This window comes from Podarcis erhardii (assembly GCF_964252035.2).
Source record: "Podarcis erhardii genome assembly, chromosome: 6".
Lineage (NCBI taxonomy): Eukaryota > Metazoa > Chordata > Lepidosauria > Squamata > Lacertidae > Podarcis > Podarcis erhardii.
Genome location: NC_138510.1, coordinates 3550743 through 3570949, shown reverse-complemented (window position 1 = coordinate 3570949; position 20207 = coordinate 3550743). Strand labels below are relative to the sequence as shown.

The 20207-nt window shown below is 48.7% G+C and overlaps 1 protein-coding gene across 5 annotated transcripts in view; it reads left to right on the top strand.

Annotated features, from left to right (window-relative positions):
- Positions 1 to 20207, top strand: part of MYLK2 (myosin light chain kinase 2) — a 102178-nt gene that overhangs the window by 40008 nt on the left and 41963 nt on the right. For 3 of the 5 annotated variants that reach the window (XM_081867760.1, XM_081867762.1, XM_081867761.1), the window contains exon 12: positions 1498 to 6172. In XM_081867760.1, coding sequence (XP_081723886.1) covers positions 1498 to 1578 — 81 coding nt within the window. In that variant the 3' untranslated portion in view covers positions 1579 to 6172. Of the gene's footprint in view, positions 1 to 1497; positions 6173 to 20207 lie in introns of those variants that run through there. The other 2 variants (XR_014157926.1, XR_014157925.1) reach the window with 2 other exon arrangements.

The following is a 20207-nucleotide window of genomic DNA, read 5'->3' as shown; positions in this document are numbered from 1 at the left end:
CTCCCAAAGGAAAGGGGAAGCCAGTGGTGGGAGGGAGCTTGCCAAATCCGGAAAGGGGGGATGGTGGTTTTGGTCCATTTTTTTACTCCCCTGTGAGTCATCCCACGAACTTTGGGCTCAGAATGGGAGGCAGCGCAATGGCTGCTGGTGGGCCACCCACTGCTTTGGGGTGGGGTTCAATCACACGCCAGCGGAATTCAGGTCGCACAAGTCTAGTTGAGTGGGAGGCCTTGCACAACAAACCTGCTTCCCCCCCAAAAGATAAGACTTTTTGCAGCCAGGAAAGAGGAAGGGAAATGCAGTTGCTTTGATGAACACCATATATATATATATATATATATATATATATATATATATATATATATATACTGTATATATATATAATTTTCAACATATCATTTTCAACAGTAATTAAACATACTTTCATAACTTACACCATCTTTTTTACTTCCATCAATCATATCTGAAAACTTTCCAATCTATTCACTAAATATACATTTCTTACTTCCACAATTACATTTAATTCATAACTAATATCTCTATTCTTTCTCTGCAATGCTTCATACATTTCTCCTTACAAAACTTGTAGTCCTACTAGTGTAATTTGTGGATTACAGTTGCTCTTCAAATAGTTCATATATTTGAACATCATCTAACCTCTCTGGAAACAAACCATGATCGGTGCTCAGTGAACCCAATTTTTTTTAAAAAAAAATCCCCCCTTTTTTAAAACAATATTCTTATACATTTAAATCATTTTCCGTTTTTGCAAATCTGAGATTACTTGAATCCCTGGACTTCCCCCCACTCTCCCCTGGTTTCCCATTTTTATCTGTTGCATCAAAAATTACATTTTTTCAAAATCATTTTATATCCTTTTTTAAACTTTAGTCATTACATTAGAAGTCTTATAACAATCCTGTTAACTTTTTAATTATCTATGGTGTTCTTTAAGGTACTCTATAAATTTCTCCCACATTTTGCTAAAAAAATTTATCAGCTTGGCTTCTGATCTCCACAGTCAACTTCGCCATTTCAGCATAGTCCATCATCTTGGTTATCCACCCTTGGTTGGGACTTTCTCTTCCTTCCACTTCTGGGCACAAAGCATTCTTTTTTAAGTACTTTGGTATTTCATCCCCTATTGTTCCCAATAGAAAAGCTTCTGGTTTTTTGATAAAGGCTAACTTGAACATTTTTTTCAATTCATTACATATCATTTCCCAGAATTATTATTTTACATGTCCATCACAGTAAACCCAGAATCTTACCCAGGGTTCCCACAGACCATTTCCCCTTCCTCATAGGTAACAGAATAAATTCTGCAACAAAAGTTAGAAGCACAAACCTTGATTTGCATACTTTATTTGCATTGTTTTAATTTAATTTAAATTTTTAATTTATTATAATTTGAGCCTGCGGTGTGAGCTTTCCAAGCTCGATGCTATTCCCCCCTGTTTTTCACTCTTGTGTGCGTTTTCTTTTCCAACTGCGCAGAAAAACTTCATCGGCGTCTGTGCTGCAAACCGGTTCAAGAAGATCACCAGCGCGGGATCTCTGACCGCGATGGGCGTCTGAGTGGCGGAGCTGGAAGCGGGCAGAATCGAGCGACACATGGACGGAAAGGGGGCAGGGGGAACTCCCGACGGGAAGCTTGAACTGCGTTGTGCTCCTGCTGCCCCACGTCTCAGGGACTTGCTTGGGCAAGAGGATCGGGGCCTGCCCCAGAGCTGGCTTCTTCCCGGAGAGCTGGGGGCGAGAAGCTGGTGGACGCCGGCCAGGAACTTTTTAGCAGAGAAACTCCCTCCATGTGTAGGATATTTGCTCTCTCTCGGATAGCATCCCCATATGCAGTTCCCATTAAGCCAGTCTTCCCTACCTCTCCGTATTGACTGACTTGAACACCGTCCTCCTGTTTAGTGGCTATTCTGCTGCCTCTCCCTCTTGGACTCCGCGCTCCACACAAACCCACCTTCCTGGATGCCATGCCTGCTCTTGGACTGCTGCTAAGGACCTCACCCGACATACGTCTGACGTTTGCTGCTTTCAAGGGACCTTGTGAAACCACTGCAGCCAACTGCATCTCCTTACCTTTGCTACACCTTGTTTTTTGCCTCTGATTCCACCGTGCAAAAAGGGAACTGGTTTCTGCGATGGCTGCGGCTTGCCTGAACTGCAATCTCCCTGCTGTGACCATCCTCTCCCCAGCTGCCCGGACTGGTTCTGTAACCTTCCCCAGCGAGCCAAAGTCTTGACCCCACAGTGCTGGGGAGAGCACCTTCCCAAGCCCCCAAGATTGTGCATACAGGGTGTGTTGGATCGCCCCCACATCCCTGACTGAGAAATACAGCTCCCAAACCTTTGCTATAAGGGTTTTGCCAGGCTGCCAACCCTGTGCCCGTCTCCTTCTGCAGAACGGCTTATCGGCTTCCAATCTGCTTGCGCCACCCACAAACCGCTCGCTGCCTTGGCACCCCCGAGATGTCTCTGTTCTGACTTTTTGCACAGAAGATGTACCTCACGACCCTGCTTAGGAATGCCTTGTCTCCCTGCATGCTGTCAACTTTTCCCTTTTCTTGCGAGGAATCCTATTCGGAATAAGGGACTTTCCCTTAAAAATAGGAAAATTTTGACAGCTGTGTCTTGGAGTTAGCTGAGGTTCGCAGCGTTTCTCAACCTCAGGTCCCCAGATGTTGTTGGACTACAACTCCCATAGTCCCTGAGCTCTGGCCTTGCTAGCTAGGGATGATGGGAGTTGTAGTTCAACAACATCTGGGGACCCAAGGTTGAGAAAGACAGCGTGATGGTCTAGCGCAAGCAGTGCCTTGTCCCCAGAAGGGCAGCCTTGCAGATCCCCCCCAGTAAAAAACACACACACCAAAAACAACCCCAAGGACTTGAACCCCACTGCGCCAGGGACGGCTGTGGGAAGCTGATAATGCGGACAGGAAACTGCCTTTTCCGGCCTGCGCACTCAGAGATCCTCTAGGCTCTGGGCGGGCAGGAAGCAAGCAGTCGGCATTCCAGGAGGAACATCCCCAGATGGGCAGCTGGTCCAGAGGAGGCGGAGGAGGAAAATAAGAAGACAGCATTGTGCAAACCACTTTGTGCTAACCTCTTTGCCCTCCTGCGCTGCCGAAGGGTCTGGAAGGGGAATGGGAGAGGTGGAAGGGAGAGGGGAGAGCAAGGCTCTTGCATCCTTCCCCCCCAGAGGAAGAGGGGAAGGAGATGGACTAATGAAGACCATCTGGGCTGGGCTGGCCTCGCCACGGCCGCCTCCTCGCCCATCTGAAAGGGCTGCTTCAGAGCCGGCCACCAACAGAGAGGAGTGCTCCAAGGGTGCCTGTTGAGTGTTCGTGCACACATCGGAGATCTCCTCCATTAGCCCAGGGTCAACCCCCTGTAGATCCCGGGAAACCGGCCTCAAACGGAACTGCAGCCCAAAGCCGAGCGTGTTTTTGCAAAACCTCTTTTATTTAAACTTCCCTCCAACTCCCCCTTAGGTTAATGACCCAGAATAACCCGGGTGTAGTTCCATGGAAGGGTGTGGAGGAAGCCAGGGGTGTTGACAAGAGTTTGATTGTGGCTTTTAGTTCCTGCAGCACGTGGTGTGCTTTGGGAATCCTCACTTCATGTGTCTTTCCCGCAGACGAGCCAGGTAGGTCACTCATGAGCCCATTTTCCTGATGGGCAAGCTGAGGCCAGAAGGAACCGGTACAAGGGGACGTGTGGACTGCCACCGAAAGGAGAAACCTGGAGTCCCTCCCATCTCCTGGTAACATGTGCAGGCTGCCCCAACCTGGCGCCTGCCAGATGTTCTGGACTACAACTCCCAACAACATCACCCAGCATGTCTGCTGGCCAGGGATGGGGTTGGAAGGGCAGTAGCCCAGTGGCAGAACACCGGTCCAAGGTTCAAATCCTGGCATCTCCAGGTAGGGCCAGGAAAACGCCCCACCTGAAGCCCTTGGAGGGCTGCTGCAAATCAGTGTAAGCAATGTTCAGCTGAATGGACCCATGAGTCTGACTTGGAATCATGCGACATCATATTTTATGATATGATGGAAGGGGATGGGCTCTGCTTCCTGGAAGGTTTTTAAGCAGAGATTGGATGCCCATCAGTCATGGAATCTCGAGTTGAGATTCCTGCCTTGCGAAATGACAGTCAGGGAAACTTTCTCTCTCTACAATAACATCTAGAGGGCAGCAGGTTAGACAAGGCTGATGTAGAAGACAAAGTCTGAGATTGGACAAGTTTCCCCAACTGTGCTGGGCCTGGAGGTTAACCTGAGCAACCGCGGTCCAGTCCAGTCCCAAATCCAAGGATTCCACGAGGAGTCAGTACAACAGGGCCAAGGCAGGAAACCAGCCTAGGACAGGCACAGGGTTTCAGGCAGGTTCTAGCAAACAGCAATGTTGCTCCCGCAACCTGGGGCGGGGTCCGGCAGCCTTTTATCTCTGTCGGGGTAATGGCGGTCCTGATCCCCTGGTGACTCACCTCCCTGTCTCGCCCGAAGGTGAGCACTCCCCCTGCGAGTACTCAGGTCTCTCCTTCTCTCAGATCTGAGTCTCAGCAGCTTGGGAGACGCCAGTGGGTGACTAGACCCAGAGGCCGCCTCAGCCTCCCCTGACCCAACTATTAGTGGAGCAGCTGTAAGAGATGGCCCAGCTGGAGGCAACGAGGTAATCCTCGCATCTGGAGCCAGGGCAGGCTCAGGCCCCTGACTCGGCCCAGCGGGTGCTTGTTGCAGGGGAACCTGTGCAGAGTGGGGCTCTTCAGGATCAGGCCCCAGACTTGATTCAGATGCCGCCTGAGGCAGAGGATTTGGTGCAGACTGAGACTCCTCTGGTTCTGAGCCTGAGTCCCAGGCCATCACACCAACGACGGAGCAGGGATACACTTGGAGCATGATGCAATCCCAGTCACACACTCCCTACTCTTGAGCATATCGCCAAGGGATCCATCCATCTCTCTCCCTGCCTCATTTCTGCCTCTGCACCGCTGGCAACCCAAGAGGCATCTGGCTGACCAGGGAGTTAAGAGCAGCTCTCTTGGGATCAGGTCCAACACTTCCTCTGCCAGATAACAAAGGATCCTGACCCTCTCTTCTCTGCAGGATGCCCCAAGCTCATTTGGGATGGTTGTTTCCGAACCTTTCCAGGCCACTTTCCCCCTTGGTTCCCTAAACTCATCCCTCTGCCCTATAAAAAGCGCCATTCAGAATAGCAGCCTGCACAAACCCACAACAGAACAGAGGAACACCATAAAATTCCAAGCAGCCGCAGTTAGCTGCAATCCAGTTAAAATGATTTAGTTTAATTAATTCAACGCAATTCATGAACTTGATCTCTTCTCAAAGTCTGACGGACTTTTACACCTCTAGTGCCAGCCTGCTGCCTTTGCCTCTTAGCACCCCCCCAAAAAAAAAACAAAAAAAGAATCCTTGGATGGTTAAGTCCAGTCAAAGGCAACTATGGGGTTGCGGCACTCATTTTGCTTTCAGGCTGAGGGAGCCAACGTTTGTCCACAGACAGCTTTCTGGGTCATGCGGCCAGCATGACTAAACTGCTTCTGGTGCAACAGGACACTGTGATGGAAGCCAGAGTGCACAGAAACGCCGTTTCCCTTCCCGCCACAGCGGTACCTATTTATCTACTTGCGCTGGTGTGCTTTTGAACTGCTAGGTTGGCTGGATCTGGAGTAGAGCAATGGGAGCTCACCCCGTTGCAGGGATTCGAACCGCCGACCTTTCGATCGGCAAGCCCAAGAGGCTCCATGGTTTAGACCACGGCACCACCCACGTCCTTCCCAGAGGGGCACTACCTCCTACTTTGGGAACCACTGATTTAGCAATGGAGAGAAAGGCGTGTTTTCCTGCCCATTTTAACTTTGGTCCGAGGCTGGAGGTGGGGGGTGTGTTGTTGGGTTTGCGTGTATTTTCTGACAGTTGCGGGAGGGCGGATCCTGTGTCTACTGATTTACTAAGCTTTCCCCCAGTTCCACTAAGGTCTCTAACTTGGGTTTGTCACGGTGCCTCCCCATGGAAAAAAAAGCAGTTTCTGCCCCCCGCCCCCGTTGTGTCTGGCTAAGTTATCTCTTGATGTGCCCCCAGCGCCCCCACCCCTTGCCACTCCTGGCTGAATGTAAATAAATGTACAGATTCAAGTACCACTCCTTTGTCTTGCGTCCTCCAAAGGAGGGTGGGGAGGGCTGTATTTTTCTGAGTGCAGCTGGGTGATTCCTGCAGGGTTGGACTAGATGACACCCAGGTTCCCTTCCAACCTTTCAATTCTGGCTTGCTACGTCCTGCGCTAGCAACGGGGAGGGGGCAGTGCAGTCTTAAAGCCCTGGGGACACTCTCTTATTACTGAAAAGAAGTGGCACAATTGAAGCTTATAAAATTATGCATTGGGTTTTATAAGATTACGGCATTGAGAAATTCTTTCTCCTCTCACAACATGAAAACTTGTGGACTCTTCCAATGAAGCTCAATGTTAGAAGATTCAGAGCAGAGAAACGAACGGGCTCCTTTGCACAGCACACAGTTAAACTATGAAACTTTATCCCACCGGAGGCAGTGATGATGATAATAATAATAGCAATAACAACAACAACAATATAATATAACATAATTAATATAATATAATATAATATAATATAATATAATATAATATAATATAATAATATAATAATAATTTTATTTATACCCCACCCACCCCAGCCAAGACCAGGCTCAGGGCAGCTAACACCAGGTATAAAAACAATTGATTAAAATACAACTTAAAAACAAGATTAAAATACAACATTAAAATGCAGCCTCATTTCAGTAGGAACTCAAATCAAAAACTTCTTTGGGGATGAAAACGTCAAGTCTTCACCAAGGCCAACTATCCAGACTGGTCCTACATGGGCCAGCAAAAAGCCAGGGAAGTCCCCAAATAGGAGTTCCATCATAGAAGGAGAAAGGAAAAAGGAAAGAGGGGAAGGGGATCAAGTTGATTCCAAGCCAAAGGCCAGGCAGAACAACTCTGTCTTACAGGCCCTGCGGAAAGAAATCAGATGCTGCAGGGCCCTGGACTCATGAGACAGAGTGTTCCACCAGGCCGGGGCCAGTGTTGAAAAGGCCCTGCCTCTGGTTGAGGCTAGTCTGACTTCCTTAGGGCCCAGGACCTCTAGGATGTTGCTGTTTATGGACCTTAAGGTCCTCCGTGGCCTTCAGCCTAGGTGGCTGCTTTTTTTTTTTTTTTTTACAAAGTAATAATCATAAATAAATAGGAATAAAGTTGTGGACCTCCCCACCGAGACCATTCCATTGTAACTATCCAACCTCCCAAAATTTCAACACCTCTTGTGATGGTTTTGCCCCTTTCCGTTTTAACAGCACAAATTCTACAAACACTCTCCATATCTCCTCAAAATCATCTCTCCTGCATATTCCCCATCTTACCTTAATGGCCCACGCTAATTTATTGTTAATAGCTATATCCCACACCTCCTTGTACCATTCTTCCATTTTTTATTCCGCTTCCCCTTCCACTTCCTGGCTATCATGATTCGTGCAGCTGTCAATAGATTTGTGAGCAAGTCCTCCATAGTCTGTGAACCTCCCACACCGTTGTAAATTTATAATAATGCTACCTCTTGTATTTTGGTCACTAGGTAAAGGTGAAGGGACCCCTGACTGTTAAGTCAGAGTGGTGCATGCTCTGGTTATCTCCCGCTTGGACTACTGCAATGCGCTCTATGTGGGGCTACCTTTGAAGGTGACCCGGAAACTGCAATTAATCCAGAATGCAGCAGCTAGACTGGTGACTGGGAGCAGCCGCCGAGATCACATAACACCGGTCTTGAAAGACCTACACTGGCTCCCAGTACATTTTCGAGCACAATTCAAAGTGTTGGTGCTGACCTTTAATGCCCTAAATGGTCTCAGTCCAGTATATATGAAGGAGCGTCTCCATCGCCACCGTCCATCCAGTTTTGAGGGCCTTCTGGCGGTTCCCTCACTGCGAGAAGCCAAGTTACAGGGAACCAGGCAGAGAGCCTTCTCGGTGGTGGTGCCCATCCTGTGGAATGCCCTCCCACCAGATATCAAAGAGAAAAATAACTACCAAACTTTTAGACGACATCTAAAGTCAGCCCTGTTTAGGGAAGCTTTTAATGTTTAATAGGTTATTGTATTTTAGTGTTTTGTTGGAAGCCGCCCAGAGTGGCTGGGGAAGCCCAGCCATATGGGCGGGGTATAAATAATAAATTAGTAGTAGTAGTAGTAGTCCAGTTGCAGACGACTCTGGGGTTGCGGCACTCATCTCTCTTTACTGGCCAAGGGAGCTGGCATCTGTCCGCAGACAGCTTCCAGGTCATGTGGCCAGCATGACTAAGCCGCTTCTGGAGAAACAGAGCAGAGCACGGAAACGCTGTTTACCTTCCCCCCGGAGTGGTACCTATTTATCTACTTGCACTTTGACGTGCTTTAGAACTGTTAGGTTGGCAGGAGCAGGGACCGAGCAATGGGAGCTCACCCCGTTGCGGGGATTCAAACCGCCGACCTTCCGATCGGCAAGCCCTAGGCTCTGTGGTTTGGACCACAGCGCCACCTGCTTTTTAAAAAGGCTCCTTTAAAAAAAGATTGGGCAAATCTCTGGAAGAGATTACTTGTTAATGCTCACTTGACTGGATTACCTGGGGAGCCTGGCCAGTCTTTTGTGATGATAAATACTTAGTTCCTGAGCCAGGTCACAGGCTCACCCTATTCATACACAGACATACCTTAAGACAGGATTTGTGAAGAAAAGACAATGGGGAGGCTTTTCCATTTTCCTTTGACCTTGCAGAGAAAACATTTGGTCAGTTTGGGAATCAAAAATGGTTTCAGGTAAGTCTTCCTGTGCTGATCTATGTGCGTGCTTGGTTGGTACATTTATTATATATCTAAGACCTTGAAATTCTTATCACACCATCTGTCAGGGGTGATTTATTTGAGAATCCTGCATTGCAAGGGGGTTGGACTAGATGCCTCTAGGGGTCCCTTGCAACTTTGAAATTCTGTGACACTGGCCCAGCTCCTCAGCTACCTGCAGGCTGAGCTCCTCCACTCAGGCTTCTGTTGAGCTGCCGGTCAGCAGGCTTGCCAGACCAGCCCCTGCCTAGCTCTCGCTGCCCTGGGATCAGATGCTTCTATATATAGAATCTCCTTCCCAAGAGGGCATGCAGCTGGCTGCAGCGTCCCAGAATGGCATTCAGGAGAGGTGGCCCAGGGTGTTTCACAAGCCTGCGATTGCATAGCATGGCCCTGTCCGAGTCTGCTGAAGGAACCCATGGGGGCAAGGCAGGACTTGTGCAGAGGAGGGTGACCAGGATAATCCAGGGTCTGGGAACCAAGCCTGATGAGGAACAGTTGAAGGAACTGGGTAAGTTTTGCCTGGAGGAAAATAAATTAATAATAATAATAATAATAATAATAATAATAATATAATTTTTTAAAACAATATTTATACCCTCCCCAGCCAAGACCGGGCTCAGGGTGGCTAACACCAGATATAAAAACAATTGATTAAAATACAACTTAAAAACAAGATTAAAATACATTAAAATGCAGCCTCATTTCAGTAGAAACTCAGAGCGGCTAACACCAATAAAATCACAGTAAAAACATAATAGGGGAAAAAAGAGAGGTGGAAAACCCAATTTAAAATACAGGCTAAAATGCAATTTAAAATGCAGCCTCATTTTAAAAGTAGCCCATAGATCAAAACCATAAGGGGAGGGAAACATAAGGGTCAGACTGAGTCCAAACCAAACGCCAGGCGGAACAGCTGCATCTTGCAGGCACTGCGGAAAGCTGTCAAGTCCTGCAAGGCCCTAGTCTCTTGTGACAGAGCATTCCACCAAGTCGGGGCCAGTGCTGAAAAGGCCCTGGCCCTAGTTGAGACCAATCTAACCTCCTTGAGGGAGGTTACCTCCAAAATTTTGTTATTTGTGGACCTTAAGGTCCTCCACGGGGCATACCAGGAGAGGTGGTCCCGTAGGAAAGAGGCTGAGAAGAGAAATGAGAGCCATCATCAAATATCTGTCATGTGGAAGAGGGAGCAGGCTTGTTTTCTCCAGCTCTGGAGGGTAGGACTCGAACCCATGGCTTCAAATTGCAGGAAAGGAGATTCCGATGAAACATTCAGAATTTTTTTTTGAGAGTAAGAGCCGTTTGGCAGTGGAACAGACTCCTACGAGAAGTGATGGACTCTCCTTCCTTGGAGGTTTTAAAACAGAAGCATCTGTCATGGATGCTTTAAAGCTGAGATTCCTGCATTGCAGGGGGTTGGACTAGATGACCCCTGGGTCCCTTCCATTCTACGATTCTCTAAGAGAAGTGGCATTTAGTGGTGCCCTATGAGCTAGATGTGTACTTTGTGGCGAGATGAGATCTTTTCTCTCCCTCTGCCTCTCTCGGGTAGCGTTTCCTGCCAGCCTTTCCCTGTTCAAGGAAGACCATTCTTCTCCACTCAAGATTAGTTTCGTACAGAGCTCCTCATTGATGCTTTGCTTCCCTTGGGAAGAGAATCCACCTCCGTCTCTTTCCAGATGTGGTTTTGCAGATTGACCAGTTCCTAATAATTGGTGTTCAGGGATGACCTTTGCAGAGCCTCCATGACTTGCAGGCAGGCAACACATACAAAGGGTCTTTGTGGGTTTTGGAAACATGCCCGTGGACTGCAAGAATTGGGGATAATATGTGCAATTCTTCTACTCTCTCTGTCCCTGGGTCATGCCAGAACCTGTCCTGCCAGCAAAAGCTGATGGATCCCTTCTCTCTCCCGAACACCCCTATATCCACTGGGCATTCTGTTGCCTTTGCAGTTTGTCAGGTGCTCAGAGAAGAAGCACACTCTGTTGCTGATGTTGTAAACAAACATCTGCCCTTTTTCCCTTAAGGGTGTCCAAGAGCCCATATAGAGTCCTTCCATAGGTTCCCTATTGGTAGGAGAAAAGAACAGAGGCCAACCAGAGAATATCGAGAAGCAAAGCAGCTAGTAAGCCTGATCTTTATTGATCTGTCGCAACAGGGTCCTCACTTACCACACGCAGGAGAGGAGGAGGACCCAGAACCAAGGTGTGCCTGCCCTTATCTAGACATTTTAAATTCCCTGCCCTGGAGCTCCAGACCACCCCTCCATACATCATGCTTACATCACAGAAGGGGTGTAACCTAAGACCAACCCCCAGATACATCGTACCTACATTACAGAAAAGGCGGTCTACAACAGAAATCTGAGTGCATTGTTTATCTCGCCTGACAGGTTACCTATTAATGCTCACTTGATTGGATACTCTGGGGAGCCTGGCCAGTCTTTTGTAATGATAAATACTTAGTTCCTGAGCCAGGTCACCGGCTCACCCTATTGAAACACAGACATACCCTTAAGACAGGATACAGCAAGAAAAGAAAAAAGAGAAAACACAAATACCAAATTACACACAGGAATAACAATAGATACTGCATTTTCTTAACAAGCAATAAGACATAAATTGGACTTAACACTAAACACCGAACCTCCCGTCTATTACATATTTCAATTTCATATAACTTATTGGCAGTACACAATTTTATCATAATTAAACTTTTTTCTCAGTATATCTTAATTCTTATATCTGCCTTTCAACTATTACTGAAGTTCCTCAAATGCTGCAACCGAGTTTAAACTACTATATTTATATTTCAAATATTCTTTGAAAACCTCCCATTTTGAAACAAATTCCTGTTTTGATTTATTCTTTATTTTTTCTGATAGACCATCTAATTCTGAATAAAATTTTTTTTTTTTTTTTCCTTCCAGTAGCACCTTAAAGACCAACTGAGTTAGTTCTAGGTATGAGCTTTCGTGTGCATGCACACTTCTTCAGATACACTACTTTCGTGTGCATGCACACTTCTTCAGATACATCTAATTCTGCATATTCTGTCAGCTTTTGGATCCAATCAGAGCCCCTTCCTCCTTTAATGGCTCTTCGCCCAGGCCAGGGGTCAGCAAACTTTTTCAGCAGAGGGCCGGTCCACTGTCCCTCAGACCTTGTGGGGGGCCAGACTATATGGGGGGGGGGGAATGAACGAATTCCTATGCCCCACAAATAACCCAGAGATGCATTTTAAATAAAAGGACACATTCTACTCATGTAAAAACACGCAGGTTCCCGGACCGTCCACGGGCCGGATTTAGAAGGCGATTGGGCTGGATCCGGCCCCTGGGCCTTAGTTTGCCTACCCATGACCCGGACGATCACTTCACCGGGAACCTAGCCTGGTTATTATTTGAACACTTGCTGGAATCTAGGGCTTGGAACGGTCTTAGCATACAACTTCCTGCCCACCCCACCTCAAACTCATAACAAAATATTTTCAGGAAAGCCCACAAGTTTTCAGATTTGAAGAACATTGGCTTACTTTTAAAGAAGAGCTATGTGATGGTTTGCAGCTTGCATTCACTCTGCACATGGGCAGGCTATAAATAATAAAAGTATTATTGTTATTGTTTTTATTTTATTTTATTGGAGCAATAAAGGGAACATTATTTGGTGATATATTTTTGGGGGTGGCGGGTGGGAGGGAGATAGCTTGGAAGTAGCACTGTGGTAGCCTGGGTCTTTGTTTGGATCTTGAAGGAAGGCAACTGCTGCATAAATGCTGAGCAGTACTTGTTTTTTAAATGAAAAGTGTTGTTTAGTCATTTATTCGTGTCCGCCTCTTCATGACCCCATGGACCAGAGCACGCCAGGCACTCCTGCCTCCCGCAGTTTGGTCAAACTCATGCTGGTCTCTTCGAGCACACAGTCCCACCATCTCGTCCTCTGTCGTCCCCTTCTCCTTGTGCCCTCCATCTTTCCCAACATCAGGGTCTTTTCCAGGGAGTCTTCTCTTCTCATGAGGTGGCCAAAGCCTTGGAGCCTCAGCTTCAGGATCTGTCCTTCCAGTGAGCAGTCAGGGGTGATTTCCTTCAGAATGGAGAGGTTTGATCTCCTTGCAGTCCATGGGACTCTCAAGAGTCTCCTCCAGCACCATAATTCAAAAGCATCCATTCTTTGGCAATCAGCCTTCTTGATGGTCCAGCTCTCACTTCCGTACATCACTACTGGGAAAACCATAGCTTTAACTATACGGACCTTTGTTGGCAAGGTGATGTCTCTGCTTTTTAAAATGAAAAGTACTTAGGCATATAGGCCATTTGGAGGATGAGCTGTAGCTGCCGCTGCAGCACTAACCCAGCCCTTTTGTCTATGCAAAATCCGTTTGCTCCTTCCGCCACCCACTAGGCTCAGTGAGTAATCGGAGATAAGATCAGCAGTCCCAGGGAAGGAAGGGGGGTATCCAGTCCGAGAGGGCAGGAAGGGGGAAAAGTCTTGTTACGGAAATTACGGGGAGGGGGGGACATCTTTAAAGTTGTTAAATGTTACAAATATTATGCCTGAATGTATCCTTTCAACTTGACAGCTCAGGGAAGTTACCTAGTTTTAGAAATAATATAAAATCAACTCCTTTGCCAGTTTCCTCCATTCCAAAGCTATTTTCCCCTTGAAAAAAGAACTCCAGGAAGTGCCCAGAGGTGGCAATTGCTGAGCTGAAAGCCTAATCCCATCACCGGACTTGCCAAGGGGTCCAGACATGCAAAGGAAGTTCTATTGTACTTCGGGTGGTGGGACTTCAGAAGGTGTTTGCCTATGCTCATCTTATACCTGGGTCTTGCCCTGACACATCTGCTTATGCTAATCCTGTACCAAGGACTTGTCTGGACCTGTTTGCCAAGGTTGAACTAGTGTAACCCCTGTCTACCCCTCCCCTTTTGTGACATGTCAGTGATGTATCAATGATGCTGCACGAACTGTATTCTGGGATATGGTGGGAAAGTTTTAAAAGTCCTTGTCACCCCATCCTCGGGGTTCAAAATTCCTCTTTGAACCTGTTGCGCAATAAACTTTGGTCTACAGCTATTTGCTCCGGTTGGTGGCTGGACTCCTTCTGTTAAGTTGTGGGTGAACATATCAGACGACACAGAGATTCTTCACACAGCTCTTGTTTATTCACAGGCCAGAACAGAACTGAACTGAAGGCCTCAGCCAATCTGCTTATATAGAGCTCAACTACAAGGAAACAGAAACAACTTTCTGTAACTATCCAATCACTGAATGTCACTTTCAATTCCTTATTTGCATATGTGGACCTGAGTGGAAACTATCTACAGTATCCCCCTGCTGGTCCAGGGTGAGAACTTCAGTACACAACACCTTCCTTTATTCCGCAGAGACTCACGGGCTCTGCCCGACCAGCTGGGTGACTGAGCAGCCTTGCACCTAGATTTTTCCGTAACAGTCTGCAATCCCATGAAAGAGGTGAAGGTCTGTCTGGGAAGGAGGAGTGTCCTTGTAGGGCCAAGTGAAGACTCCATCACTACTGCAAGGGGGTGGCACTGATGTAAACAAAATCTGCTCCTTTTCCCTTACCCAAGAGCCCATATAGAGTCCTTAAGTGGGTTTCCTATCGGTAAGAGGAAATAACAGAGGCCAACCAGAGAATATTGAGAAGCAAAGCAGCTAGTAAGCCTGATCTTTATTAACTGTTGCAACAGGGTCCCCACTCACCACATGCAGGAGGGAGGAGATATAGACTTTTGAAATAGCCCACCCTGTAAGACCACCCCCCAAAACATCATACATACATCACAGAAGGAGGCGGTCTACAACAGAAATCCTGCCTGCCAGGATACCTAATAATGGTCACTGATTGCATTACCTGGGCAGCCCGGCCATTCTTTTGTTATGGTAAATACTTTAATTTCTGAATCCAGGTCACAGGCTCACCCTATTCATACACAAATCTGCCCTAAAGACAGGTAAGCAAAAGACAATGGAGAGGCTTTCCCATTTCCTTCCTCCTTACAGAGAAACATTTGAGGTCAATTTGGGAGAGTCAAAATGGTTTCAGGATTGTTCTCCTGTACTATTTCAGACACATGGGTTACATACCTATGTATGTGTTTGCCTTGTAAATTGATGAACATTTAATTTACAGGCCTTCAAGGACAGTTCAGCTGAGAGAGAAGCTGGGGGAATGGCCAATTTTCAATCCTTGTAGCTGTGCACGGATTTGAACGCAGGTCCTGCTGGCATAAGGCCTGAACTGTCTCCTTCCAAGAGTTTAAAGGTCCCCAGCATTTGGGGGGAGACTTTTCCTGCTCCACCTACCCCTGTGCCCTTTTCCACATCCTCCCCTTTTCCAGCGCCTTTGCAGAGGAGCAAAACACTTTCCCAAAAAACAAACAGACCAGCCAACGTCACACAGCTCCTCTGAACGGTGCCAGCACACTCAGACTTGGCTCGCTGGTCAGGACTGTCACATCCAACCTCTTTCAGACTCCCTTTCACTGACGCTGGCCAAAAGAAAGTCACTCCCTCGCTCCCTCCGTCTGTCTGTCTCTTTTCAACCCCCACCGTCAGATTCCAACTGAGGAAGGAAAGTGAGTCAGGGAGCAGCCTGGCGTCGCTGGCTGCCTTTTCCAGCCAAAACAGACTGACCAAGGGGGAGACCCAGCCAGATGCCAAGTCTTTGGGTTGACCTCGTGGCAAGGAAGGGCTACCGAGAGGATGCTGGCACTGCCCTGGGACAAACAATGACAGCGACAGATGCTTCTGGGTACCTGTGTTAAGAGGCGTTAAGAGCACTCTTGAAGATAGGGGGGCCTGGCCAGGGTGGTACAGCAGTGGTGGTGGAGAAATATAGAATTGTGGAGTCCTCTTGCGATAGGAATTTTGAAGTCTTAGATATATGTTAAATGTTCATAAGCGTACCAACCAAGCACGTACATAGATCAGCACAGGAAGTCTGACCTGAAGCCATTTTGATTCCTAAACTGAGCAAATGTTTTCTCTGCAAGGTCAAAGTGGAAAAGCCTCCCCATTGTCTTTTCCTTCACAAATCCTGTCTTAAGCGTATGCCTGTGTTTGAATAGGGTGAGCCTGTGACCTGGCTCAGGAACTAAGTATTTATCATTACAAAAGACTGGCCAGGCTCCCCAGGCAATCCAATCAAGTGACCATTAAACAGGTAACCTGCCAGACAGGAAATAAACAATGACAGGAGATCTGGAAGGACCAGAAGGAGCTTGCTGGCACCTCGGAAGGACCCCTTCTGTGATGTATGTATGATGTTTATGAGGGTGGTCTTGAACTCCAGGGCAGAGAATTTAAAATGTCTATATAAGGGCAGGCACACCTGGGTTCTGGGTCCTCCTCCCTCCTGAGTGAGGACCCTGTTGCAACAGATCAATAAAGATCAAGCTTACTAGCTGCTTTGCTTCTCAATATTCTCTGGTTGGCCTCTGTTATTTTCTCCTACCAATAGGGAACCTATATAAGGACTCTATATGGGCTCTTGGATACCCCATAGGGGAAATTAGGGCAGATTTTAGTTTACGACACTCTAAGGGTCCTCTAAGCGACGCGGGTGGCGCTGTGGGTAAAACCTCAGTGCCTAGGGCTTGCCGATCGAATGGTCGGTGGTTCGAATCCCCGCGGCGGGGTGAGCTCCCGTCTTTCGGTCCCAGCTCCTGCCCACCTAGCAGTTCGAAAGCACCCCTAAGTGCAAGTAGATAAATAGGTACCGCTTTATAGCGGGAAGGTAAATGGCGTTTCCGTGTGTTGCGCTGGTGCTGGCTCGCCAGAGCAGCTTCGTCATGCTGGCCACGTGACCTCGGACAGCGCTGGCCCCCGGCCTCTTAAGTGAGATGGGCGCACAACCCTAGAGTCGGACACGACTGGCCCATACGGGCAGGGGTACCTTTACCTTTAAGGGTCCTCTAGTCCAATTCCCTGCAATGCAGCAATCTCAACTCAAGCATCTCAGCTAAAGTTTCCCATAGGCATCTGGTCAGCCCAGGGCCGGCCCAACCATGAAGCAAGGAAAGGCAACTGCCTCAGGCAGCAGGATCCAGAGGGGCAGCAGATCTCAAAGTCGATTTTGATTGCAGAGGAGGGCAGCCAAGATGAAACCAAGCCTTATGAGGAACGGTTGAAGGAGCTGGGGACATTTCAGAGACTGAGAGGAGATACAAAAGCCATTTACAATGATCTCAAGGGCTGTCCCATGGAAGAGGTAGCAAGCTTGTTTCCTCCTGCTCCGGAGGGTAGGACTCGAACCAGTGGCTTCAAGTTACAATAAAGGAGATTCTGACAAAACAGCAGGAAGAACGTTTGGACGGCAAAAGCTGTCACCACAAGAGGTGGAGGACTCTCCTTCCTTGGAGGAGAGGTTGGATGGACATCTGTCATGGATGCTTTAGCTGAGATTCCTGCATTGCAGGGGGTTGGACTAGATGACCCTCAGGGTCCCTTCCAGCTTTACAATTCTATGGCTCTCTTTGTTCCTGGTTTTAATTTTCACTCTCCACTTCCTCCCTGGCAAGGAGGCTGTCAGGTGTGCGTGCAGGAGCCAGGCCCTGTGACCAATAGGACTCTGCAAGACTGGGGCCTTCCTAAGTTTGTTCTGAAGAGGCAAAGTGCGGCCACACAGGTGAGGCTGATTGGTAACTCACTGCACCTGGTGGCAAGAGCTGGGAAGGGATAGAAGGTCAGTATTTCCCTTCAGCTCTTTACCACAGCAACACGCTTCCTGCCTTGCTGTGTTTGGCTTCTTGCTTGCTGATCCTCGGACCCCTGACTTCGTGACTCCTTGCTTCTTGATCCTCAGACCCCTGACTTCGTGACTCCTTGCTTCCTGATCCTCGGACCCCTGACTTCGTGACTCCTTGCTTCTTGATCCTCAGACCCCTGACTCCTTGCTTCCTGATCCTCGGACTCCTGACTTCGTGACTCCTTGCTTCTTGATCCTCAGACCCCTGACTCCTTGCTTCCTGATCCTCAGACCCCTGACTCCTTGCTTCCTGATCCTCAGACCCCTGACTCCTTGCTTCCTGATCCTCAGACCCCTGACTCCTTGCTTCCTGATCCTCAGACCCCTGACTCCTTGCTTCTTGATCCTCAGACCCCTGACTTCGTGACTCCTTGCTTCCTGATCCTCAGACCCCTGACTTCGTGACTCCTTGCTTCTTGATCCTCAGACCCCTGACTTCGTGACTCCTTGCTTCCTGATCCTCAGACCCCTGACTTCGTGACTCCTTGCTTCTTGATCCTCAGACCCCTGACTTTGTGACTCCTTGCTTCCTGATCCTCAGACCCCTGACTTCGTGACTCCTTGCTTCTTGATCCTCAGACCCCTGACTTCGTGACTCCTTGCTTCTTGATCCTCAGACCCCTGACTTCGTGACTCCTTGCTTCTTGATCCTCAGACCCCTGACTTCGCGACTCCTTGCTTCCTGATCCTCAGACCCCTGACTTCGTGACTCCTTGCTTCTTGATCCTCAGACCCCTGACTTCGTGACTCCTTGCTTCTTGATCCTCAGACCCCTGACTTCGTGACTCCTTGCTTCCTGATCCTCAGACCCCTGACTTCGTGACTCCTTGCTTCCTGATCCTCGGACCCCTGACTTCGTGACTCCTTGCTTCCTGATCCTCAGACCCCTGACTTCGTGACTCCTTGCTTCCTGATCCTCAGACCCCTGACTTCGTGACTCCTTGCTTCCTGATCCTCGGACCCCTGACTTCGTGACTCCTTGCTTCCTGACCCTCAAACCCCTGACTTCTTGACTCCTTGCTTCCTGACCCTCAGACCCCTGACTTCGTGACTCCTTGCTTCTTGATCCTCGGACCCCTGACTTCTTGACTCCTTGCTTCCTGACCCTCAGACCCCTGACTTCTTGACTCCTGGCTCTCTGAACCTCAGACTCTTGGCTCCTGACTCCTGGACCCCCGTTCCTGTTCCCACCCCGCCATCTTGCCCCCGGTCCCATCGTCCCCTGCCGGGACTTCGATCACCCATGAACTGGACCGTGACAGAGGCAGACGCCATTTTGCAGTTCAGAAGCCAAAATGCCATGGGCCAAACCGTGCATTGGCTGCTGCGAGAACCAGATACTGGACTAGATGGGCCATTGGCCTGATCCTGCAGGCCCTTCTTCTGTCCTTACAACACCCAGGTAGTGTCGCAATGTCCCACGGCCTCTGGGAAGCAACGTGAGGTTGCTAAGCAAGAAGCTGGCCGCCGGCGTGCCTTGCCTCCTCCGCGGTGCCAGCGAGCTCCTTCCGCCTCTCCTTGAGCCGGGAGAGTTTCCTCCCAGACCGTTTCCTGCCGACAACCCCTGACCAGTCCCTCCCAGTGACCACCCCGCGGCCCTGGCTGGGAACCAGAGCTGCAGCATCTGGTTTGAGTTACCCCGAGAGCTGCTGACGTCTCCTTCCTGTCTGGTTCCCAGGAGTTTGGCTCTACCCGAAATTCGCCCACCTTCAGAGCTGGGCGTGGGGAGAGGAGGGGAGAGGCACAGCCTCAGAACCCAGCACCCATCCAGGCAGGGGGAAGAGAGATGGCGATGGAGCTGGCTGTCCCTGGCTGGCGTCCCTCTGCCCCTTTGCAGAGCTGACCACTCCTTGCGTTATTCTGGGCACGTATTGGGGTTTCTTTCGCTCGCCTCCGTCCCGGCCTGCTTCCCCACGGGGGTTTCCCGGCCGGCTAGAAGAGGCTCTCGGTCATTGATTCACATTCCCTCAGACGTGCGGTAACGCTGGGCTGCCAGGCTGGCTCCAGGCTATAAATGGCTCCAGGGTTGGTTGCGGTTGAGGCCAAGGGGGCCCTGGAAGACGAGGCAGAGGCCAGGCCCAGGGCACTCGGACGGGATACTGAAGCACAGCGAGAGAAGCAGAGCGGAGAGGAGACCTCAAAACTGCAAAGGACAGAGAGGGTTGAGAAGCGAGCTGCGGAAAAGACTCTAGGAAGCAAAAATGGAGATGCCATATCTTTGTTTGTTTGTTTGTTTGTTTGTTTTGTAGCACAATAACACCTTTAGTTAAAATTACAGTGGTACCTCTGGTTAAGAACTTAATTCGTTCTGGAGGTCCGTTCTTAACCTGAAACTGTTCTGAAACTTTGAGAGATAAAACTTTATTCGCATTAGCCAATGGCCATAGAAACAGTAAAACATTACAGTATACGCAGAGAAGGAAATTTGATAAACAGTGGTACTTTGGGTTAAGTACTTAATTTGTTCTGGAGGTCCGTTCTTAACCTGAAACTGTTCTTAACCTGAAGCACCACTTTAGCTAATGGGGCCTCCCA